This window comes from Cryptomeria japonica, chromosome 8 (genome assembly GCF_030272615.1).
Source record: "Cryptomeria japonica chromosome 8, Sugi_1.0, whole genome shotgun sequence".
Lineage (NCBI taxonomy): Eukaryota > Viridiplantae > Streptophyta > Pinopsida > Cupressales > Cupressaceae > Cryptomeria > Cryptomeria japonica.
The window spans coordinates 745,761,673-745,788,152 of NC_081412.1; the positions used below are offsets into that span (position 1 = coordinate 745,761,673).

Genomic DNA, 26,480 nt, shown 5'->3' on the forward strand with positions numbered 1-26,480 from the left:
CTTAATTGTATGGGAAAGATGGGATCGAGGCCATATACCAAATGGTATGGTGAAGTTGCGATGGCGGACTTATATTTAGTACGGTCTGCCCAAAGGGGCAAATCGGAGTTGGTGTGCCAATCTTTCAGATTCTTTTCAAGAAGTTTCTTAATTACTCGCAGCAGGTTTTTGTTGGACTCTGCCAAACCGTTACCTTAGGGATAGTAGTTGGATGAAAATTTTAACGTAATCCCATAATCAAAGGCCCAGTTAGAAAATTTTAATGATGCAAATGCAGAACTGTTATCACAAACTAAAGCATGAGGACAACCAAAGCGTGTAATAATGTTTTCTTCTAAAAATTTAATAACAGCATCAACATTGCATTGCTTTAAGGATTGAGCTTCAAACCACCTCGTACAATAATCACAAGCAGTTAGAATGTACTTGTGCTGCACAGAGGAGGGCGGGTTGATCATACTTATGAAGTTGAGAGCCCACTGGCCGAATGGTTTTACCTCTATGACTAGCCGAAGTGGCATGGTTGGGGTTCGCTCCTTGGTTGCAGCTACTTGGCAAGTATGGCAGGTCCTTACATGTTCATGGGTGTCCCTGAATAAGGTAGGCCAATAATAGCCTGCCCAGAGGATTTGGTGGGCTGTTGCCAAGCTTGACCCATGACCTGTTCCAAACTTAGTATGGAACTGCTCTATGATTTGGTGTGCCTCATCTCTATTTACGCACCTTAGGTAGATGCCTTCGTGGTTTCTTCGATACAAGACAGAACCTTGCAACATGAAACGATTGCTCTTCATCCTTAAAGCTCTTTTCTGCACTGGATTGAGGTGTGATGGACATTTTTGATTAAGGAGATAGAAGGTTATGTCATCATACCACTTGTCTGGCGAGACTTGTTCAATCAGGTATTGCTGATGCACAATTCCTGAGCATTTTGATGCGAGGGTTTGCGTCAAAGCCTGACCTCGTACAAGTTTCATGGGCTGAATTTCAATGTCATACTCTTGGATAATAGTCACCCACTTGCCTCTCCTTTCGCCCAGCTCATTCTGCATCAACAATGTCTTTACAGCAACATTAGTATATAATGCCGAAATTTCCTAATAGCTTTGACCAATGCATAAGCTTGCTTCTCAATATTCGGGTATCTCAACTCGGCTTCTTTCAGCGGGGTGCTCATGAATGCTATTGGGTGTTCTCCCTCTTCCTCCTTTCGCTGAGTCAGAATTGCTGCATAGGTGTGTTCGGAAGCAAAAGAATATATGTAGAATGGCCTTAGGCAGTCTGGGCTTACCAAAACCGGCACCTGGACAATAGCTTGTTTGATCTCTTCAAAAGCTTTTTTGGTTACTGGGGTCCACTCTATCTTAGCATCTTTCTTGAGCATGTCATTGAGTGGGTGAACTATTTCAGCAAATCCGGTTATAAATTTTTTGACAAAATTTATCTTCCCGAAGTACGACTTAAGTTCCTTTTTGCTTGCGGGGAGATTGATTTGCAATATGGCTTCGATTCTATCGGGATCAATTGAGATCCCCTTTTCTAAAATAATATGATCGAGCAGCTTACCTTCGGTCATGCCAAACATACATTTCTTGGGATTTAGAGATATCCCGAACTGGCAACAACACTGAAAAACTTTTCGCAAATCATTCACATGGTCTTCTCTTTGCTTGGAAAAAACCGTCAAGTCATCCATATAGATAATGATGCACCGACCTACAAGGTCCTTAAAGTGATGTCCATGGCGTGCTGAAATGTGGCTCCTGCGTTGATCAAACCAAAAGGCATCCTTCTATAAGCAAACACTCCCCATTTGGTGGTGAATGCGGTCTTTAGCCGATCTTCGTACTCGACCATTACCTGGTTATACCCAGAATATCCGTCTAGAAAAGACATCATCTGGGATCCGTTGACCATCTGCAAGACTTCATCAAGTGAAGGTAGCGGGTAGTTATCCTTCTCTGATGCTCTGTTCAAGTTGCGAAAGTCTACACACAATTTGATTTCACCGCTCTTTTTCCTCATAGGAACTAAGTTAGTGACCCAAGTAGAATGTCGTACTGGAAAGATAATGCGAGCAGCTCCTGAGGTTCTTCTTCATCAATAATTTGTGTTGCAAATACATTGGAGCTTGTGATGAAGTCAATGATGTGTCCATCATCATCAAACACCTGAAAATTAGTGACATTGTCTGGAATGGATGGAACTGATGTCAACTCCACTGTGAATTTTTTCAAACTTTGCATAGACAGAGGCTCAAGGGAACTTGCGGCCTGTGCCAATGAATTAGCAACCTGATTCTGTGATCGGAAGATAGCTTTGATGTTGAAAGCATCAAAACTCTCGATTATATCCCACACACGGTTGGGATAGACACTGAGTCACTTATCATGGCATGTGTATTGTTTTCGAACTTGCCGGACTACTACCTTTGAATCTCCGAAACAGTGTAGGATCTGAATCTAAGTTAAGAATCTTATGAGTCTCTTATAAGAATCTTCATAGTGGCTGAATTTAAGTTAAAAGAGAAGATTTTGAAGATTTTCCATGACATCCCCCTCCCTGGTCACTAAGGTTATTTCAAAACATACAGGTAGGTCCGGGAGAGATTTTCTTGGAAGGGACTTAAAAATGATGTTAAGTACATTAAGGAGTGTCATACATGTCAGAGGAACAAAGATGAGCACACTCTACCAGTTGGTTTGTTACAACCCTTGCCTATTCCTGGTCAAAAATGGGAAAGTATTTCCATGGATTTCATCACGGGGTTGCTTCGGGCTCAAGGGAAGGATAGTATCTATGTGGTGGTGGACAGACTTACAAAGTTTTCTCATTTCTTTGCCATCACCAGGTCGTTTACAGCAGCTTAAGTTGTTGAAGTGTTCTTCCGGAGGTGTTCAAATTACATGGGTTACCGACGAACATTGTGAGTGGTAGGGACAACAAGTTCCTAAGTGCTTTCTGGCAGGAGATTTTCAGATTGTGTGGTACTGTGCTCACTGCAAGCATTAGTTATCACCCCCAAACTGATGGGCAGACCAAGATAGTGAATAAGTGGTTGGAAGGTTATCTTAGAAACTATGTCTCGAAGCAGCAAAATACATGGGTGAGATGGCTTCACCTAGGAGAGTATTGTTACAATTCCTCCTATCACATGTCCATCCGGATGTTACCATTCATGGCACTATATGGTTATGAAGCTCCTAGCTTCGTGGACTTGGTATTTGGTGATAGCAGGACCCCTCAGGCAAAGGATATGATGCAACAAAGTCAAGATATTTTGAGGATTCTGAGGTACAATCTCCAGCATGCATAGAATCAACATAAGTTGTATGCTGATCAACAACGAATTGAGCGCACCTTTGAGGTGGGCGACATGGTTTATTTGACCTACAGACAGTCTACTCTCAAGAAGAGTGGGATTGAGAAATTGAAGCCACGTTTCTATGGGCCTTTCAGAGGCAGCAGGAGGATTGAAGAAGTGGCGTATGAGTTGGAATTGCCAGCAAGCAGCAGGATCGATAATGTATTTCATGTGTCTTGCCTTAAGAAGGCTCTGGGACATAATGTTGTTGCTTCAGCTGAGTTACCTCCGCTTGATAAGGAGGGAGACTTGGTTTTGGTTCCTGAAGCTATCCTTGATTTCAGGGAACGATCTTTGAGGAGAAGAGTAATCAGGGAATACTTGATCAAATGGAAAAATTTACCAGCAGAGGATGCTACGTGGGAAAATAAGGATATTTTACTGCATCCAGCCTTATAGTTGCTTGAGGACAAGCAATTTTGGGGAGGGCGGACTGTAATTTCCCCTTCTCGTTGATGACCTTCCAGTGGTCCATTAGCCTATTCTTGAGACCCTTAGGCTAGGTCGAATGAAGAATGAGGGTCCAACATTGATGAGGCAGGAACTTACTATTTTTAGTAAGTTAGGGAATGGCTATTTTGGTGATACTATCCTACTGAGCTCTTCATGCTCTGTCACTGGGCGCGAACATCATGCTTTTTGGAGCAGTAGCTCATGACTTACTATTTTTAGTAAGTGGCAGTATAGCATATTTCTATTTCTGGCAGTGGACAGGGTCCCGATCCTGCAGCAATTCAGTGGTCTTCTTGGCTCAGCTTTATCTTGGTTTTGACAGTAATCAGTACGAGAGTCATATGTGACATAATTACTACTGTTTTATTGACTTTAGGAATAATGCTTAATATCTCCTAAGTGCTAGGCGAAATTTATATCTAAGAAGAGGATTTCAAATTATTAAGGGAGATATTATTTTATTTTCATCCCAAGTGTTTGCCAAGTGAAAATCGTGGTCCTTGCTTTTTGGCGTGAGGTTTGACTTGTGGAATGGTACCACTCTTGGGGTCCATGTGAGATGTAATAAAATACAAATGGGGAAAGATGAATTTGAAGAAATTTGCATTTGAATTTGGTGGTGTGAAGTTATAAATAAGAGCCTTGGGATCCCATTCTTGATATCTTGAAAATTTGCAATGTTATGCTACCAGATTGGCGACAAAACTTTTGAGGCTTTAGAGTGCGTCTCCCTAGTGCTTCCCGGTTTGGTATTTGAAACATAGTACCTAGCTGTGTGTTGTAATCTACTATATTCTCAAAGCATATCTTAGTCATTTTTGGTGTTGGAGCGATTTTGGAACTTGCTGGTTTGCCTGTGGCTGAAGTGCATTTTTGATCATACCTCTCTGCTGGAGCGACTGACCGTTATGGGTATTGGCTCTTTCATCCTTCCTAGTACTGGCGATATACACTATAAGTTTGTGGCATCTTTAGTTGAGCTTTGAATTTTCTAGACAAAATCGAAATTCCTAAGCTAGGCGTGGGTTTCAGAGGTGCATTGGGATGCGTGCAAAATTAATAATGGAGTTATGGTAGCATGTCTTTGGTTGGTTGTCATCGTAGCTTTTTAACAACTAGTTATGATTTTTTTTTTTTTTTAAGTTAACTTAGTTGTGCTTTTGTGCTTCTAGTTGCTTTAGTTGTGCATCTAGTTTAGCTAGAGTTGAGCTTATTTTAGCTCATCATGCAATCATTCTTAAGACGATCGAAAGTAGGTAATTCAGTTCTTCCACTTATGGTTTGAATGAAAGAGTTGTTGTTCTCATTTTTGTTTCCAAAAATGAAGGACCACTACGTTAAAATTTTTGTGAAAAAATGAAATTTTTTACTCTATGGCACACTTCTCGAGGCAGAATTTTGACGAATCCTTGGACTGGCTTAATCATCAGTCTATCCTCGAATTGCGTTTCAAATTTCGTCAAATTTTGGGTTTGTTTGCTATGCCTTTCCTTCAAAATTGGGTTTTAAAACCCCAACTGCAGGTGGAGAATTTTCTTCGAACTGCAAGTTTTAATGATATTCATTGTTTTGGTTGTTGTAGGGGAATTTTTAGTTTATTACATGTGCATCTTTATTAAAAGATGTTACTTGCAATTTGTTTTAAATTTCCCTTTCTTGTTTTTGTCTTTTTTATTGTTTTTTGGTCTTTTTTTAAGTTAAAATAGGGATTTTTTGACTCAATTACAAGTAAACTTGCAGTTTGGTCAAAAAACCCCTACTTTAATGGTTTTTGCATGTAATAGGGATTTTAAATCCCCATTACATATGTGCAAGTATTTTTAACTTGTTGTAGGGATTTTATTTTCCTTTTACAAGTAATTAAAACTTGCAGTTTGCTCTAAAAAACCCGATTTTGCCTTGCAAGTGCATTTTTGACAATTTTAAACTTGTCATTTGTCCAAAATAACCCGATTTTGGCTTGGCAAGTGAAAAAGTAAAAAAAATAAAACTTGTCATTTGTCTAAAAAACCCCGATTTTGCCTTGTAAGTGGAAAAAGTGAAATTAAAACTTGTATTCTTCTCGCAAAAACCCGATTTGCATTCTCTTATGCAAATTCGAACTTGTCTTTTGCTCCAAAAAACCTGAAATGCAAGAAAAAACGATTTTTGACCATTTCAAGGCAAATTTTGTGGAGAGATTGTTGGAGGAAGGAGGCGTTTTGGTTTGCATCCTATTTTCATGCATTCATGGACATCTTTCACGCCAAATGTAGGTTGCATTGACTAGTTTTTTCGCTCTAAATCAGCAACCACGTTTTTCATAAATGCCACTTTTTGAGGGTTTAAAACTTCAACAAACTCCACTCTCCTAAATCGTTTTGCCCTTTCTTATCTAGGCGTGGAGTTTAGGAGGATTGTTGAGCTATTAAATGATGCCATTTGGTGTGCAAATGATGGCCACGTTTTTTCCCACGTGACTCCCTTTGGCTACATTTTGCAACATTTGTCATCATTCCTTCTACTTCCTCCTTAGGCGTTTTGCTCCAATCCTTTTAGGCGTGCTCCCTCATTGGCAATTTGATCTTCCAAATTTGGGATTGCTGCTACATTTATCAGTTTGGGGCATTTTTACAGGAACTTGTTAAGGGTTTTGGCATTACGGATTGCTCCTTTTTACCGATTTTTGCTTCTTCATTCCAAGAATTGTTGCATTATTGGAGAAGCATTTGCATTTTCAAGAAAGGTATGTTCTCTTTCCTTTCTTTCCTTCATTTTATTATTTTCTTTTTTTCTTTATTTTCGTTCTTAGTTGCATTTTTGGCATTTTTTGTTCTTCCCCCAAAAGTTGGTTTTTGTGAGAGAAATCTTCTCCTTGGTATGCAATTTTTGAATTGTATTGTTCTTCCCAAAATTCCCTCTTTACTTGTATTCGGGATTTTTAATCTCGATTACAAGTTCGCTGGAAATTCTTGTTCTTCCCCTATGGTTAAGGAATTTAACCATTTTTGGTCAAAATTCCAAGTTAAAAGTGTGAAATACCCCTCCCTTGCAAATTCGGGTTTTGAAAACCGAATTAGATGTTGAAGAGTTCTTCCCATTTTCATGAAAATGACTTTTCTGGATTTTCCCATTTCTATTCATTCATGTTCCCCATATCCGTACTTTCCATTTCCATCATTTCCCGCAAGTCAAAATCTCATTTTTCATCCATTTCTCCATTTTCGAATTTACAAGTGTACTTGTATTCGGATTTTAAAACCCCGATTGCATGTATGTCCTTTCCAACTTGTATACTTGCGAAAATTCTCCCAAGATCCGAAATTGGTCAAAGTCAAGATTTTCCCATTTCTATATATTTCCCCTCTTCCTCTCACAAAATAGTGAAATTCAAGAATCAAAGTTTTACCCATTTGAAGAAGGAAGAATGATATCTGCAGCTGACTATGATGTTGCCTTAACTCTTTTAAGTCTTCATCACAGCATTCCAGGTTCACAATCAATGTCAGATTTGCCGGCATCTCCAACTCCAAAGAAAATGAAATACAAATATGATAAATATCAGAATGAGGTTGCACCTTCCTAGGTTTCTTCTCCTTTGGATCGCATCAGAGACACGGAGATAGGGCACATTGATATGGCAGAATTCATCAACAGGGTAGAAGATCCACAGGATAATAACTTGCAGTGGCTGTTGGACAGCCATATCCATCATGCATCTTCCTTCCCAGTGGCTGCCCTAGAACCTGAGTTCGTTCTTGCATGCGCCCATCATTTTGACAAGGAATCAAGAGTCATAAAAAATGATGATGGTGAAATTATAATTCGTCTTGATGCGGATACAATTGAGAAGGTCTTCAGAATACCTCTTGCACCTGTTTATATGGAAATCACCAAAGAAAGTGCAGCAGAATATTACGTGAATAGGGAAAAAGATTGCAAGCGACACATCAATAGGTGGATCCAAGAGCCACGTCCTTCCTTCTCAAGGTGGGCAAAGTTGTACCGTTGTGATTTCAAATGGGAGATAGGAGACATCATCACTCTTCTTAGCAGGATGATGGGCCTTGAGCATTCCAATGTCTTTGAGGCATGGATGTATTAGTTCATTATGTTCATACGGCAGTCACATCACATTTCATGGGGGGAAGTCATCAGCGATACCTTGTGCGAACAACTTGCAGTAGTTCCTACCACCATGACCTTCTTCATGAATTCTTATTTGGTACATTTAGCAGCATCACTTAGACACTTTCCAGGTCTTTCTACCAAGGGTGATCGCTCGCTTATACCAGTTTGGGAATATTATGACCAGTTGCCATTGAAACCCAGCAGACTGCATTTTAGAAGGGTCCAAGATACATTCTTCGGATATTTCATGTGTCAGTTTGACAGAGATCTCAGGAACAAAAGAGTATCAAATGAGGCATGGGTCAAGGTGTTTGAGTATGGGTGTTTGTTCTTGCAATTTCCCACCTTCACCTATATGAGGATTGGATGCTATGATGGTCAGCCATACATGCTTCCAAGATACCCAACCGATAAGATAATTCTTATGGAGTTGGGAAGACAGATCATGGCTGTTCATACTTTTCAGTCTGCTAGACACAAGGTTGGAATGGGGATCTCTACCACAAACCCATTGAAAATTGGTCGATACTCCCTTGTCACATCTGTGAAGGCTAAGGCTATGGAGGTTGAATTGCAGGAAATCAAGCTTAAAAGGTTCAAACCTAGAGATGATTTTGATTATAGAGGTATGAAGGAGTAGATTAAGAAATCCTTTATGCATGTTCATTGCATTGAAGACATCTGGGTAGATCTTGGCACAAAAGCCGAAGTCCTCAAGATGGATTACTGCAGGCTCACTGTTGAGCAAATTGTTGATTTGAACTTGGCAGATATCCCACAAGGGATGATTGATGATGAGCATATACTTGATCTTGAATACACTTCACGGAGGGTTGAGGAAGCTCCACTTCCTTTGATCCAATGGTCGCACAAGGAGTGCATCTCCATCCTTGACAGATTTCAGCCTATCTTGGCCAACACTAATGCATGGCTGAAAAGTAATGCTGTTAGACTTATCAAAATCAAGGTTGGTAAAGAAGATGATTCTACGGGGCCTCTTAGACGGAAATCTGAGATTCAGATCGACAACAAGGAGGGTGCTTCATCTTCGGGCACAAGGATCAAGTTCCGAGTCAGTCGTGCAGTAATGCTTCCTCTTGAGGAGACGATTATTCGTGGGAAGGAAAAATCACGATTCCATGTTCAGGTGATTGATCTGGATAATCCAGAAGAGGGGCAACAATCTGATGATGCTCCTAAGTCTCCAGTTTCAGACTCGCCTCATGAGGTCATTCCTCCAGTTTCCATTGAGACGCCTCTTTCTCCTCCTGATTTGCTCGTGGATGAGTCTCCTCAAAATGCAATTCCCATTTCAGCATACGAGCCATCTCCTGATCATCAACAAGAAAGTGTGTTGAATGTTCCTACGGATATTCCTACTTGCATCCAGTTATCAGAAATTGATACTTCCACTTTTGGTTTTGAAGAATTCATGAGGCAATCTTCATGCCCATTGGTAACTGAGCAAACCGTGGTCGCTGTCCCAACTGATATTCCTCCCAGGGTGACCATGGTAATTCAAACAGAAATTGCTTCTCCTTTGCCTACGGCTGCTACTGGAAGTGAGTTGATGACTTTGCCTCCATGGCTTAGTTCTTTCACCCCGAAAAGGAAGAAGCAAGAGATCTCACCTGATGCCTTTGACTACCAACAACTCAAACAGTCCAGATCCAAAGTTGCTAAGAAGGCCAAGACTATCTCCAGAGTAACTGTTGACAGTAACAAGATGAGGGTAGCTGAAATTGTTGAACCCATTGCAGATAAGCCACTTGATGAAATGTCAGTTGTTGATTATAAGGTTACGAGGATAGAGTTGGGCAAGCAAATGCATGAGGTCATTAAACATGATGCTCAGTTTTTTGTTGCTTCATTGGTGCAAAAGTGTGATGATCTTCTAGCGAAGAAAGACAAGCTAGAAGAGGAGAACCGACAGCTTATGGCAGCCATTCATAAAATCACAAAACCTGTTGCTGAAGGGAGTATTTCCATAGGTTCTTCTGGTTCCCAAGAATCGATTCGTGGAGTGGAAAGGGCTGCTCAGAAAGTACAAGCACTGGATTCCTGGGTTGATCAGCTTCATGATCAATGTGTACAAGTAATGAAAGACATTTTTCAAATAATGTCCAAGTTGGAAACCATTGAGGAGAAATTGGATCAGACTTCTAACACTTTCAAAAAGAGCCTGGAAAGTGTTGAGAAAAGTCTGACCATCTGGCATACTATGCCCCAACAACAGCTGAGTATTTTGCAGGAGCATGCCATCATCTCTTCCAGGGTCATGTACTTGGAATTTGAAGAACTCATGGAAAACAAGACCCTTGTTCTTAAATCCCTCATTGAGGAGATCGGTGATGCAAGGAGATTCCGGGGTGAAGTTTACCGAGGTATTGTCTCGCATTGTGAAAAGGCCTCTTGCAACATAGTAAGTCAGGATGGAGAGCTGATTCTAGAAGAAGAAGTTCTTGCTGATTTACAGATGAGGATTCATAATGAATGGAGGAGCGAACAATTCTCGGCAGCTTCGACTCAAGCATTGATGAAACACCAAGCCTTTCTGCATGAAATCCAGTCTATCCTGGATAAAAACAATTCTATGCTTCTCCGCTGTCATGATACTATTGTGAAGACTATGGTTGTTGCCAAGAACACCCATGAACCGAATCCTGAGGAACTACAAGCGAGCATTCGGAAATTTCAAGAATTTGTGTCTTCACAAAATGCAACTTAAGTGTTTTTCAACACTTAGTTGAATTTTCCCTTTTTTGTAATCTTTAGTTGTAATTTAGTTTTGACAAGTTGCATGTAAAAGTATTTTTTGTAAAATGCAAGTTACACATTACTTGCGCTTTTGTAATTACATGTAAGCCAACTACAAGTTGTGTCCGATTAGGATTGTAGTTGGAATAAGTCTTAATTAGTTGGAGTAACTCTTAGTTAGTTAATGAAGTCTCAGTTATTTATTGAATGAGTCTTGGTGGTTGAGAGAATCTCTCAAGTTAGTTAGGATCCTCCCACCTTTTTCTCTAGGCTCCTCTTCTATAAATACTTGAGGAGTTCATTGTGATTATCATCTTTTGGAAAGCAAGCAAAAACTCTGCCAAATTTACAACAAGAAGTCTTTGAGCTTATGTATGTGGATTGAAAGTTTTTGAAGAATAATAAAGAAAGATTACTCAAGTTTTGAGTCTTTGAGCTACATGTTTGAGTTTGAATCTTTTTATTTTTTCTATGCAAAGTGTTTCTAAAGGAGCTAGTCCAATCTAATTTGAAGTCTTTGAGCTGCAAGTAGAGAAGATTAATTAAAATAGGAAACTCTCTTGAAAGAGTAGCAAGTCTTTGAGCTTGCGTCTATTCTTGAGGAAAAATTACTGTTTGATAAGAAATAGCAGCAAGTCTTTGAGCTTGCATTAGTTCTTGTCTTTGTGTTGAAAGAATAGATTATTCCAGTCTTTGAGCTGTTATCTTTTATTCGTTGTAAAATTTAGTATAGCAAAGGGTAGATAGGACTTCCAATAGTCAAGTCTTTGAGCTTGATATTGCTGTCCCGTCTCGAAGGAAGTGACGAAAGTCTTTGCGCTTTCAGGAAATGTCATTTCCTTTCTCTTATTTCACTTGAAAGTGGTTACTGCTGTTATTCAATCGCTATCATTTTCTGTGAAGAGAAAAGGATATTGTCTTTCTTGAAAAAAGAAGAAAGATTGCTGTCCCATCCTATTTTATTTTCCAAGTTGTAGTTAGTTAGGGGGAGCCTTCCCTTAATTAGGAGAGTTTTTACTCGTGTGCTATGGTTGAAACCACAATTTTGTATATTTCCCCAAGTGTACAAAATTTTCAACCAATAAGAGTCCCATGAGTCTGGTAGACCATGAGTCTAGTAGACCATGAGTGCAGCCGTGAACAAGGGCGTATGTCTGGATGTGTATTGAGAGAGTTGTGAGCTTTTTAGTGTTTCCTTAGGCTACTAGTTTTTGCAATTCCAGCCTGCAGATTTGATATTAGCAAAATTTCATGTTCTTATTTGGATATTCAGCATTACTCTCTTCTCATATCATCTATTTTTGTAAGGTTAAGTAGTAGTACTACTAACCAATTATGTTTTGTAATTCTCATCCTGCTGAAAAGTGAAAGAGGCTGACTTGCTGCCTATTATCAAGCAAATTGTAATTTCAGTCCTCCCACTGCATAAGTGGTCAAGTGATGTCTGAGTGTAATGGTCCTCCCGTTGCATAAGTTGTCGAGTTGAGATTTTTATGTAATTTCAGTCTTCTCGCTGAAATATTGTTGTTGAGTGATTCGTATCTTTGTGTATCTCACTTGGTCGGTCCACTGCCAAGTTTTTTTGCTTTCCCGTTGGATAAGCGGAAGGGGCTGGCCTGCCACCCAAGCATTGCATTGTTTTCAGTTAATTAAGTTAATGATCCCCTCAACACTGTATGCTCTCACCTTCCCACATTGGGCATTTAGTGATCAGAAAGTGGAAGAGTTGCTTTTCCAACATGTTTCAGTTTATGATTTTAAACCTTAACGGGTTATCTTCTTGTTGATGACTATTGTTGGCCTTAAAATAAAAATAAAAAAAAACTAAGATATTACAGTGGTATCAGAGCTTTTTTTCCTGCCAGCTTGTGAGTTTTAGTGGGTTCAAAAGTCTCCATGAGTGACAGAGACGTCAGATACTACAACAAAGAGCAGAAGAGACAGTTTCAGATTCCAATAGTATCGGAAGAGGACACATTTTCAGAAGTACTGAGGAACAAAGGGAAGGATTTAGATTCTTCAGACTCGGTGGATGCAATGGCAGATAAGACTACAAAACCGAATGAGGCACCTGATACGAAGGTTGAGAGACAATTCAATGCCATGATGGACATGATGTCTCTACTGCTGGCCAAGCTTAACAAGAATGTTGTTGGGACCCCTAACCAACCCAACAATGGACTGGAAGCCAGCACTTCTAATGCTCCTGTAGGCAATGGAAATGGGAGTAACAATAGAGGTTCAGCCCCAAGAACTTTACAACTTGTAATTCTACCAAGAGAAGTACAACAAGCTGAAACAGAAATACCCACGACTGATGAAATAAAAACAGCTACATGGAGTACGCTTCTTTTCCTGGTGAGATTCGAGATATCTTGACTCTGGATCAGTTTATGAATTAGAAAATGAAGAGAGGAAGGAGGAATGACTATAAGTTTGTTGCCCCAAGAGATTATCAGCAAGCTCTTGGAAGAGTGACCTTAGCACATTGTTGTGACGTTTTCACACATCGCCCCATTGCAAATGGGGACCCATGTTTTTTTGCTCGTTTTGTTCGTTTTCGCTTTGCTTTTTTAGGGTTTTGTTAGTTTGTTAGTTGTCTGGATTTAGGGTCAAGCCTTAGGGTTTTTATTTTTGTCTTTTCAGACCAAAATCCAGTCGGTTTTGGGAGCTTTTTGAATTTCCTTTTCTAGAATGCAAATTTTGAATGAAATGAATTCGCTAGAATGTTCTAATTTTCAATTGGAATGTTGATGCAGAGCTTAAATTTGTCTAGGTGTTGAAGATGAAATGTGAATTTTTTGTCCAATTGAATATTTTTGACCAAATTTTGACTTTTTTGAATTTTGATCCTAGGCATTTCAAATGATTTGTTTTCGCCTTGTGAAGTGATAAAATGTGTAAAATCATGATATTTTGGCCTGTAGGAGCAAAATCGCTCCTGTCCCTCAATGAAGGACGGGAACTCGTTTTCAAATATTTTACTATTCCTGCAGGGTCAAGATGAATTACGAATTGGAAGTGATGGAGAAAGGCGAGATCTTTCCATTGAATATAAATTGAAGATTTTCATGAGCACAGAAATGCCTCCAGGGGAAAGATCGCTCCTGTCCCTCAGTGAAGGACCGGAGCTACAAATTCAATTTCGCCTTGTCCTTGCAAGATTTTGATGACTTAATGATTTGAGGACGTCCAAAGGAAGATGCTTTGCCAAATGAATATAATTCGAGATGCAAAAACGAAGGAGAATGACCTATATTGACCAAATCGCTCCTGTCCCTCTCCAAGGGACCAGGGCGAGGTACCTTGTAGCTCTCGTCCCTCTCCCAGGGACCAGAGCGATTTCCTTCATTATGCAAAATCCAGACAAAGGTCAAGGCAAGTTTACGTTCAAAAACAAGGAAAAACATGAGATAAATGCGTTGAATATAAATTGAAGATTTTTGGGACGTCCATAACAGTGCTAATTGCCTAAATCGCTCCTGTCCCTCAGTGAAGGACCGGAGCTACAAATCCAATTTTGCTTTGTCCTTGCAAGATTTTAACGTCTTGACGATGTGAGAAGGTCCAAAGAGGTACATTTTATCAAATGAATATAACTTGAAGTGCTGTCGGGGAGATCAACAGGGTAGCAAGTCTGGCTTGAGTGAGGTCCTGATCCTGAAATTTGGCTAAGTCTGGAATGTCCTGATCCTGAAATTTGACTAAGTCTGGAAACTGAAAAACCTCCAAAAACTAGATTTTGCAATATAACTCCTGGAGGTCTGAAACCACTCTCAAACATCCTGAAAGTATATATGGAATATAACTTAAAGTATAAGAAAGAAGAAACATAGAAGGAAATGTCACTTATACTTAAATGTTATATTCCATTAAAATTGTCCTGATCGAGAGTGCGAAAAGTCAAATTTCGCTCATGTCCTTCTCCAAGGGTCCAGAGCGAAATGCGCTCCTGTCCCTCTCCAAGGGACCAAGGCGAATCGCTCGTGTCCCTCACCAAGGGTCCAGAGCGAAAATGCTTAGTTGAGCCATTCCTGACCTTGTTTGGACGAATCGAAGACATCAAACGCATGGTGAAGGACGAAATAAGCATGATAGAGCATCCAGACTTGATCAAAAACAATGAAATGATGAAGTTTTTGCCTAGAGGGTCAAATTCGCTCCTGTCCCTCACTGAAGGACCAGAGCGAAATTCTTCATAAGGTACGATCTGGGCAAAGATCAAGCAAATTTTATGTTCGAAGGCAAGAAAGGAGGTCAATCGAACCCGTTGAAGACAAATTGAAGATTATCAAACGTCAACAAAGGACCAAAATGCTTAAGTTCGCTCCTGTCCCTCAGGAAGGGACCAGAGCGATTTTTGTTGTAGATGATTTTCTCGCCAAATTTCAACCGATCTCAAGGCATGAATGAATGAAAGGAGGCATTGCGAATCCGTTGAATATAATTTTCGAAGGTGATGAAGTGAAATGAGGCCCACAAGAGCAAAATCGCTCCTGTCCCTCAGTCAGGGACCAGGGCGATGAGGTACGTATCTTCCCACTTTTTCATTTTTGGGCGCTAAACAAACATTTTTGAATTTATTTAAATGCTAAAATTCGATAAGTTTTGAAAATTCAATTAAATGGCATTTAAATATTGCGCTTGATATTAATTAAATTATTTTGCCTTGTAAAAAATCGAATTTGTTAATTTAAATGACAAAGGCATTTAATTAATTATTTATTAATTAATAGAAAATCAAAAGGAGCGCTTGGTATTTTATTGGTTTATAAAAGTCGGCCTTGTTATTTATTAAAAAATCGTTTAATTTGCCTTATTAATTATCAAGTCGGCCTAAGGTGGTAATTGTGAGATGAGCACTATAAAGGGAGGTGAGAATCATTATTTTCACATTATCATTTTTCATGCGATCTCAAAGGGAGAAGTGCGAAATTATCTTCAAGGTGCGGGTCTTGTCAAGGAAGGCGCAAACATCATCAAGGGAGTGCGAATGTGTTTGAAGGAGCGAATTTCATTTCAAAACAAAAGAAGGCACTAGTTTTATCCAAGGCGAAACATCTATCCAAAGGAGAGGCGAACTTGAAGTTTCAAGTTAGGCGAACTTGCCAAGGACATTGAAGAACACATTAAAGATTCCAAGGGTGGCGAATTAATAAGGAGGACGTTCATTATCCTTCAAGATCAAGTCAAAGGCTTTAAATTTTGATTTTTGCCTAGGCAAATTCCTCATTTTGCATTCTAGAGTTAGCTCTCTCCTGAGGTATGGCGATATTGGTTTTATTGTCTTGATTTTGAATTGTTCATCGTCATTTCCTTAATTTTGAATTTTGGAATTTTGTTTTGCCTTAGCTCAGTCTTTTTTAGGAAATGATTAATAAAGGACTTATCATTAAGTTTCCTAAAAAATTGCTCTCTAATTTATGTTATGTATTGCAAAATCATGGTACTAATTTTGAAATGTTGTGTAGGCATCAAATGGAGGTCTCATCAAGGAAAATCAAGCCGGATCCAGGACGGTCTTCGCTAGGACGATCAAGCCAGGACATGGACGACCTTCTTTGGACTAACATCATCAAGGGCAATCCAGCGTTCCAAGGCGAGGTACATCATCTTCCTACACATCAAGGACGCAAGGAGTTAGAACAAGGGCTCGTTGAAGAAGCAAAATAGATCCAGAGGAATTAATTAAAGCAAGTTTCTCAACAATATCAAGATGAATATCCACCAAGTTCCAAGTGTCAAATGAGGTGGCGTCCTAGTCATCACTTCTCCAATCAGTGAAGTCCATCTCAGCATGTCCAGATTCAATGTACTTAACTCATGGAAGGTGGCACAAACTCCGATGTACCTACCCTGGCTATCCATTGGTCAATTTTTCTAAAAGGGACATGTGTCCAAGCAATACAATTTTATCATTGGTCAAACATTAAATGTTATGTAATGGTTGTAACAAACCCTAATTAGGGTTTTCATTGTAAAATCTTGGCCATTGATCTTGAATTGATCTAAGCCATCAAATTGTATTGTGGGCACTATATAAGCCCAAACATTTCATTTGTAAAGGATGATTAGAGAGAGTTGTAAATAGTTGGAAGAGTTAGAATATAGTTGATAGAATAGCAATTAGAGTAGAATAGGAGGACAAGGCAAGAAATTGTTGCCATTGATTGTAAACAAACTCCATTTTCATTGAAGTAATGGTGAAATATGTCGTTTTCTTGCAATTTGCATGGTTTCTTGTGGAGTCTTCAATCTTAGATGGTAGATGATTAGATGAATGGAGGAAATGTGATTGATTGATGGTGGAATTCGTACATCCATACTACTAGCAGTTTGTTGATTGCAGACTTGCCTTGCGTAGTCAACTGGATCATTCAGCCTAAGCTCAATTTCAAATTGTCGCCTCTTCATTGATATGCATCAACTTGGATGGTATCTATTCCTGCGGTGATGATTTGAAGTTCCATAGTTTTAAAACTCGTGGACTCGCCACGGACTCGCCACGGACTCGCGAGTCCATGGGAGCCACGAGTCGACTCGCCAAGACTCGCCGAGGCGAGTCCTGGCGAGTCCATCTGAAAGACTCGCGAGTCTTTTGCAAGGACTCGCGCGAGTCTTTTGCATGGACTCGCGAGTCTTTCAGATGGACTCGTGCGACCCAGAGAAAATGTCATGCAAGCTTTAAAATTGAGTTTAACATGTGAAAAAATTAGGTCTCTCCGTCAGGATTCATATATGGAATATAACATTTAAGTATAAGTGACATTTCCTTTTATCTTTCTTCTTTCTTATACTTTAAGTTATATTCCATATATACTGTCAGGATGTTTGAGAGTGGTTTCGGACCTCCAGGAGTTATAATGCAAAATCTAGTTTTTGGAGGATTCTTCAATTTTCCAGACTTAGTCAGATTTCAGGATCAGGAAGACATTCCGGACTTAGCCAAATTTCAGGGCATTTGAAGATCAAGATGACATTCCAGACTTTAAGTTATATTCCATATATACTGTCAGGATGTTTGAGAGTGGTTTCGAACCTCCAGGAGTTATAATGCAAAATCTAGTTTTTGGAGGATTCTTCAATTTTCCAGACTTAGTCAAATTTTAGGATCTTTCGGCGATGCCCCTTGACCCCAACTTGGGGGCGTTGCCCCGAAACCCCCGTCGAAAAATATGGGGGGAAATTGCGCCGATGGAAGTAGGGAAAATTTAACCTCCGAGTCTCATTAGGCTCCATATAAAAGCATAATTAGCATTGAAGAAATCTTGGTATTATACATTTTAGAGTTGAAAGTTTGAAACTATGAGTATGTGACATGTGTAATGTTTCAATTATGGCTCTTATGTTCTCTAAATGCATTAATTTCTTTATGTTTTTTTGTAAAACTACGGTTTTTTTTTTTGTCGAGTCCTTGCCGAGTCTTTCACGAGTCTTTCACGAGTCCGAGTCCGAGTCCAAATTTTTGGTTTGCCGAGTCCGTGGCGAGTCCGAGTTTTTCAACTATGATTTGAACATCATAAAGCTTCCCTAGAAGATTGCACTAGTCTTGTGTAGATGTTCCATTGATGTCAAAACAAGATCTAGTTAGAGTTTCATCAAAAAATCAAGTCATTGCTCCTACATTCTTAGTATTAGGATTAGATCCTTTCTTCGCCCTTATCCTTTTTCCATTTTTTAATCTAAGCTAGTAAGAGCCTGTGTCCAGCAAAGCAGATCGGAAGTTCAATGTAAGTCCCCTTGTGATTCCAGCAAATCACATCATACCACTGGAGCTTGTCCACACGTGGAGACCCCACTAAAAGAACCTTGGAGTCTACCTAACTGATCCTTTATGCGAATCTTCAGCAGTTAGAGACTATTTTCTCAAGAGAGGATAAGATGCCTTTAGGTATTTTATTCTGTGTATGATTGTGTATAAAATACGCGTCAACACACACTTTGATGGAAGTGCTAAGAGCACAGCTAAAGCATGGGTGTAGAAATTGGACAATTACTTTTCCTTGAAGCCTATGCCGGAGGAGGATGCCATCAAGTTTGCTACCTTGCACTTGGATGGAGTGGCCCACGAATGGTGGTACCATGGGTTGGTCACCCTTGGTCATAACTTAATCACCACCTATGCTGATTTGAATGAAAGAGTCCCATGAGTCTGGTAGACCATGAGTGCAACCGTGAACAAGGGCGTATGTCTGGATGTGTATTGAGAGAGTTGTGAGCTTTTTAGTGTTTCCTTAGGCTGCTGGTTTTGCAATTCCAGCCTGCAGATTTGATATTAGCAGAATTTCATGTTCTTATTTGGATATTCAGCATTACTCTCTGCTCATATCATTTATTTTTGTAAGGTTAAGTAGTAGTACTACTAACCAATTATGTTTTGTAATTCTCATCCCACTGAAAAGTGGAAGAGGCTGGCTTGTTGCCTATTATCAAGCAAATTGTAATTTCAGTCCTCCCACTGCATAAGTGGTCGAGTGATGTCTGAGTGTAATGGTCCTCCTGCTGCATAAGCTGTCGAGTTGAGATTTTTATGTAATTTCAGTCCTCTCGCTGAAATATTGCGGTTGAGTGATTCGTATCTTTGTGTATCTCACTTGGCTGGTTCACCGTCAAGTTTTCTTGCTTTCTCGCTGGATAAGCAGAAGGGGCTGGCTTTCCACCCAAGCATTGCATTGTTTTTAGTTAATTGAGCTAACGATTCCCTCAACACCATATGCTCTCACCTTCCCACATTGGGCACTTGGTGATCAGAAAGTGGAAGGGTTGCTTTTCCAGCATGTTTCAGTTTATGATTTCTAACCTTAACGGGTTATCTTCTTGTTGATGACTGTTGTTGGCCTTAAAATAAAAATAAAAAATAATTGGGATATTACATTGTACCTTCTGAGCAGCCCTTTCAACTCCACGAATTGATTCTTGGGAACCGGAAGAATTTGTGGGGTTACTCCCTGCAGCAACAAGTTTTGTAATTTTATGAACAACTGCCATAAATTGTTGGTTTTCCTCTTCTAGCTTGTCTTTCTTTGCTAGAAGTTCATCACATCGTTGTACGAGTGAAGCTACAAAAAACTGAGCATCATATTGAATCACCTCGTGCGTTTTCTTACCCAATTCTATCCTTGTAACTTTGTAATCAGCAACTGACATCTCTTCAAGTGGCTTATCTGTAATGGGTTCAACAATTTCAACTACCTTCATCTTGTTGCTGTCAACAGTTACTCTGGAGATAGTCTTGACCTTTTTAGCAACCTTGGGTCTAGACTGTTTAAGTTGCTGATTATCAAAGGCATCAGGTGAGATTTCTTGCTTTTTCCTTTTTGGAGTAGAAGAACTAAGCCATGGAGGTAAAGCCATCAATTCTCCTTCAGTAGCAGCTGTAGGCAAAGGAGAAGCAGTTTCTGTTTGAATAACCGTGGTCATCCTGGGAGGAGTATCTGTTTGGATGGTGACCACGGTTTACTCAATAACCAATAGGCATGAAGATTGCTTCATAAATTCTTCACAACCAGAAGTGGAGGTATCAATCTTTGACAGCTGGATACAAGCAGGAGTATCTTCAGGAACTTCCAGGACACTCTCTAGTTGATGATCAGGAGGCGGCTTGTATGCTGAAATAGGAATCGCATTCTGAGGAGACTCCTCCACCATTAAGTCAGGAGGAGAAAGAAGCATCTCAATGGAAACTGAGGATGGGATCTCATGAGGCAAATCCGAAGTTGGAGACTTAGGAGCATCATCAGATTGCTGCCCTTCTTCTGGATTATCAAGATCAATCACCTGAACATGGAAACGTGACTTTTCCTTCTTACAAACTGTCGCCTCCTCAAGAGGAAGCACTATTGCCTGAATAACTTGCAATTTGATCCCGGTGCCAGAAGATGATGCGCCTTCCTTGTTATCAACCTGAATCTCAGACTTACGTCCAAGAGGCTTAGTAGAATCATCTTCCTTTCCAACCTTGATTTTAATGAGTCTAACACCATTACTTTTTAGCCAAGCATTGGTGTTAGCCAAGATAGGCTGAAATCTCTCAAGGATGGATGTGCACTCCTTGTGTGACCATTGGATTAAAGGAAGTGGAGTTTCTTCAACCCTTCGTGAAATGTATTCAAGATCAAGTACATGCCCATCATCAATCATCCCTTGTGGAATATCCACTAAGTTCAAATCAACAACTTGCTCAACAGTGAGCCTGCAACAATCCATCTTCAGAACTTCGACCTCTGTACGAAGATCTACCCAAATATCTTCAATGCGATGCACGTGCACGAAGGATTTTTTGATATTCTCCTTGATACCTCGGTAATCAAAATCAGCTTTGGACTTAAACCTTTTGAGCTTAATTTTCTGCATCTTGGTCTCCATGGCCTTGGCTTTAACGGATGTGACAAGAGAATACCGGCTAATTTTCAATGGGTTTGTTGTAAAGATACCTATTCCAACCTTATGTTTGACTGATGAGTGTGGACAGCCATGATTTGTCTTCCCAACTCCATAAGAATGATCTTATCAGTTGGGTATCTAGGGAGCATGTATGGCTGCCCACTATAGCATCCGACTCTCATATAAGTAAAGGTCGGGAATTGAAGAAACAGGCATCCATACTCATTCACTCTTTTCCATGCCTCATCAAATATTCTTCTGTTCTTCAGATTCTTGTCAAACTAGCACATAAAATAACCAAAGAATGCATCTTGAATCCTTTTGAAATGCAATCTGCTGGGTCTCAAAGGTAGTTGATTATAATATTCCCATACTGGTATAAGCGAGCGATCACCCTTGGTAGAAAGACCAAGAAAATGTTTGAGTGATGCTGCCAGTACACTAAATACGAGTTCATGTAGAAAGTCATGGTAGAAGGGACTGCTGCAAGTTGTTCACACAAGGCATCATTGATGACTTCTCCCCATGAAATGTGATGAGACTACCTTATGAACATGATAAACTGGTACATCCATGGCTCAAAAACATTAGAATGTTCAAGGCCCATTATCCCGCTGAGGAGAGTTATGATGTCCCCAATCTCCCACTTGAAGTCACAACGGTACAATTTGGCCCACCTTGAGAAGGCGACTCGTGGCTCATGGATCCACCTGTTGATATGATGTTTGCAGTCCTTCTCCCTTTTCACATAGGTTGCACTATCTTTGGAGATTTCCATGTAAACAGGTGCAGGAGGTATTCTGAAGACTTTCTCAATTGTGTTTGCGTCAAGGCGGATTATTGCTTCACCATCATCATTTTTAATGGTTCTTGTCTTCTTGTCAAATTGATGGGCGCAAGCGAGAACAAATTCAGGTTCTAGGGCAGCCACTGGGAAAGAAGATGTGTGATGGATATGGCTGTCCAATAGCCGTTGCATATTGCTATCTTGCGGATCCTCTACCCTCTTGACAAATTGCGACATGTCCACATGCCCTATCTCTCTTATGCGATCCAAAGGAGAAGAGACTTGAGAAGGTGAAACCTCATTTTGGTACTTGTCATATTTATACATCTTTTTTGGAATTGGAGATGATGGCAAATTTGACATTGAAGGACAACCTGGAATATTGTGATGAAGACTTAAAAGTGTTAAGGCAACATCATAATCAGCTACAACTAACATTTTTCCTTCTTCAAATGGGAAGAACTTCAACTCTTGCACTTCACGACTTTTGTGAGAGAAAAAATGGGAAATAAATGGGAATGGGGGAATTTTGACTTTGACCAATTTCGGATCTTGGCGAAATTTTTGCTAGTATACAAGTTGGAAAGAGCATACATGCAATCAGATTTTTAAAACCTGAATGCAAGTACACTTGTAAATTTGCAAATGGAGAAATGGGTGGAAAATGAAAATTAGACTTGCGGTAAATGACGAAAATGGAAAGTATGGATATGGGTGACATGAATGGATAAAAATAGGAAGATTTAAGAATGTCATTTTCATTAAAATGGGAAGAACTTTCAACATGTAATCCGGTTCTTAAAACCCGATTTTGAAAGGATGGGTATTTCTCATTTTTGCAACTTGGAATTTTAACCAAAATGGTTAAATTCTTTTAATCGTAAGGGAAGAACAAAGATTTTCATCCAACTTGTATTCAGGATTTAAAATCTTGAATATAAGTAAAGAGGAAAATGGGGAAGATCAATGCAATTCAAAAATTGCTTATGAAGGGTGGAAAATCTCTCTCACAAAACCGATTTTTGGGGCAAGAACAACATATTTACAAATTTACAACTAGGAAGGAAAATAAGAAAACAAGAAAACAAGAAAAGAAACAAGAAAAGAAAAGAAATCATACCTTGTTTCAATTTGAAAATGCCTCTCCAAAAGATGATCAATCTTTGGAAGAAAGAAGAATATATCTTAAATAGAGACAAACCACAATCCCAAACCCTAGCCACGTTTAGAAAAAATGTTATTTGCAGCAAGTCATGGCACGAAATGCAAGTAAAAAGCCCAAGAAGGGGGCGAATCTACTTTAAACTTCAATGCCTTACCTCAACGAGTAAAAACGACTTAGGAGGTTGGAGATTTGTGGCGACTTAGGAGAAAAACGTGGTTTTTGGGAAAAACGTGGTTTTTGGGAAAAACGTGGTTTTTGGGAAAAACGTGTTTGCATATTTGACACCAAGAAAACAGCAATCCAAAACCCTAGCCTGACGTGATATGTGTGGGCAAATGCATGAGAATAGGGGAAGAATCCTAAACGCCTTGCATCTCCAACAAATCTCCTCAAAAATTGCTTTGAAATCTTCAACAAATCCGTTTTTCTTGCTGGTCGGGTTTTTGAAAAAGATGAACAAGTTCGATTTTGCATGTATTGGAGAAAATTGGGTTTTTTGGATGAAATAGCAAGTTTAAAATTGCACTTTTTCACCAATAAAGCAAAATTGGGTTTTAAAAATGAAATTACAAGTTTAAAATTCACCAAAATGCACTTTAGAGAGAAAATCAGGTTTTTTAGGCAAAATAGCAAGTTTTAAATGTCACTTTATTTCAATTCTAGGCAAAATCGGGTTTTAGAGAGAGATGTGCAAGTTTAAAATTACTTGTAAAGGGAAAATAAAATCCCTACAACAAGTTTTTAAAACTTGCACATATGTAATAGGGGTTTAAAATACCTATTACAAGCAAAAGACATTAAAGTAGGGGTTTTTCAAAAGAATTACAAGTAAACCTCTAACTTATCCAAAAAATCCCTATTTTAACTTAAAAAGCCAAAAAACATCAAGGGGGAAATAAAAAGCAAATTACAAGTTCTTATTTTCAATAAAGTGCACTTGTAATGAGTAAAAAATTTCCCTACAAAGACCAAAACAATGGAAATCATTAAAACTTGCAATTCAAGAGAAATTTCCCACTTGCAGTCAGGGAGAAAAAACCTGAAATGGAAGGAAAGACATAGCAAACGAATCCAGAATGCGACGAAATTCGAAATGCAGTTTGAGGATGGATTGGGGATTAAGCCAGTCCAAAGATTAGTCTAAATTCTGCCTCGAGAAGTGTGCCATAGAGTAAAATTTTCATTTTTTCACAAAATTTTTATGTAATGGTCCTTAATTTTTGAAAACAAAAATCAGGACAATAGGAAATCCAAAGAGAAGTCTTGCATTGCATCTTTGTTATTTGTTAAGCTTATTTACATTCATTTTTTAAGGATTTGGTCATCATTGGCAATCATCAAAACAAAAATAAACAAACTGAAACAAAGAACAAGTACAGACTTTGCAAGACAAGTGTTTGACAATATTCCTTGGAGCTCAAATCATCTCAACAGGGTCAAATTTACCAAGGGATTTTACAAGTAACCATTGATAACTTCCTTGTTGCTTAAATGCTGCTCAACACACCATATTATATTTGTTAGACTAATCATTATATGTATTTATTAGTCTTATCCACTGTGTATTGCCTCTAGGATCGATCTATAATGTATAATGATAATCGATTGGTAGTCTTTTGATCCTCAATTGATTCTTTGAATGCAACGGTAATATATTCCCTTTTGTGTGATTCCATTAATACTCCTCTTAGATCTGTTGTTTGTGTAATCGATACTTATCAAGATGCTTACTAAACTTAATCAATGTCATTACTTTCTTCGATGTATATGCCTTAGTTGGACTGATTAATTATCCTCGATCTGGATATCCCATCGTGCTTGGTATTTTTAAAGACATTTCTGACTTCTTCGGTATGAATGATCTGCTTATTCCACAATGGTTTATCATGGATGTATAAAGATTACTTATGTCTTAAATATGCTAATAATAAGATTCATACTTGGTGGTTGTTCCTCTTTAGCGATGATCGTCTTTATGCATGTCTATAACTAATCGATTTTATATGCCTTTGCTATCATTGTTGCAATTTTGTCTCTTTAGAGAGTTCACAAAATTGAGTTACTGGGTTGACAGGATGTGAAAAGGATAGGGGCATCACAAAATGCCATCCCGCTTTGACTTTGAATATGTCACCAAAATATCTATCAATCGATTGTTTTTAATAGGTTTGGCTATTCATGTGTATAATATGATGGAAATTCTTTGATATTTTTAATATACTTAAACTGAGTCTGTATGGTGCAGGGATTTGGCATTCAACAATTTGATAGGATCTATTCCAGACACGTTCCAGGTTCAAACAACTAAAGGCTATGCTCTAGAATATTTGTAAGTTACATACCATTGAAAATGATATTTATTAATATCTTGATAAATTGTAAAAATGAAATCACAAATCTGCAACCCCTAATCAATTGAAGAACTACTAATTTTTCTTAGAACTCCTGTGTTGACTATCCTTCTCCAATCATGTTTGTTTATTTGCTTGTGCAATTCAGTAGCTATAAAATTCATGTCACTTCCAGTGGAGATATCTTCCCTGGTGTCTCCTTTATATATTTTACCTGGTTTAACAGGTTTCCTTTCCTTGTTATAATCTACTTGAGATGTTAATTTTCACTATTTTCTATCTCTTCTCCCATTCTTTCTTTTCCTCCACACTTTCTCTTTCATCACTTGAGGTTTTACTTCTTTTCCTAGGTTATGAAGAATTTTCTCTCTTTTCATTGCCAAACTTGACCTATGAGCCATGTTTCTTATTTGAAACAACTGCCTTTGATCTATAAATTTAAGAAGAGCAAGCATTCCAAAAATATATTTACCTGAAAAATCTACATCCACCAACCTTTGAAACTCCGACAATGTAAATTCTATCACAGTTTGATCAAATGTGATTGCTAGAAACCAATGAACCAGCAGTCCTGCTTTTTCTCATCTCATACAAGTCAAATTTGATATACAAAAGGATAACATCTATTGAAAATTCCTCATCCTTATTTAAGATTCCAACATCCAATAAGATTGGACTGAATTTTATCTTGGTCTTTCTTTTTGACAAAGCTGTTTGCATACTTTGCAGTAGTTCTCATCAAACCTTCTCTTCTGTCTTAGAACCATTTTCAAACACAGAACAAAAATGTGGGTTTTCTTTTCTGGTTTATCTAGTTTTTCTATCAACATCACCCTTCCCAAGGTGGAATACTTTAAGCTGATCAGCCTGGCAAATATGAAAGATTCAAGGAAAAATTCATTACATAACTCCATGATAATAAAAATTTATGATTTAGGTATATTATTGCATTTAAAATATCTTCTAGTATTGCTAAAACAATCTTCAGGCTAAAGCAAAGTGTTACCATTTCAGGTACCTTGAAAACAATAGCTTAACAGGAAACCTCCAAGACCAACAATGGTTAAACAAAATTTCTCACGTGTAAGATATTTTTCTCTTTTCTTGTTC

At 38.8% G+C, this 26,480-nt stretch overlaps 1 protein-coding gene across 4 annotated transcripts in view; it reads left to right on the top strand.

Annotated features, from left to right (window-relative positions):
- LOC131061410 (probable LRR receptor-like serine/threonine-protein kinase At1g07650) overlaps positions 1 to 26,480 on the top strand; it is a 237,599-nt gene that overhangs the window by 140,798 nt on the left and 70,321 nt on the right. For all 4 annotated transcript variants that reach the window (XM_057995054.2, XM_057995055.2, XM_057995058.2 and 1 more), the window contains 2 exons: positions 25,265 to 25,348; positions 26,385 to 26,453. In XM_057995054.2, the coding sequence (XP_057851037.2) occupies positions 25,265 to 25,348; positions 26,385 to 26,453 (153 nt within the window). The remainder of the gene's footprint in view (positions 1 to 25,264; positions 25,349 to 26,384; positions 26,454 to 26,480) is intronic.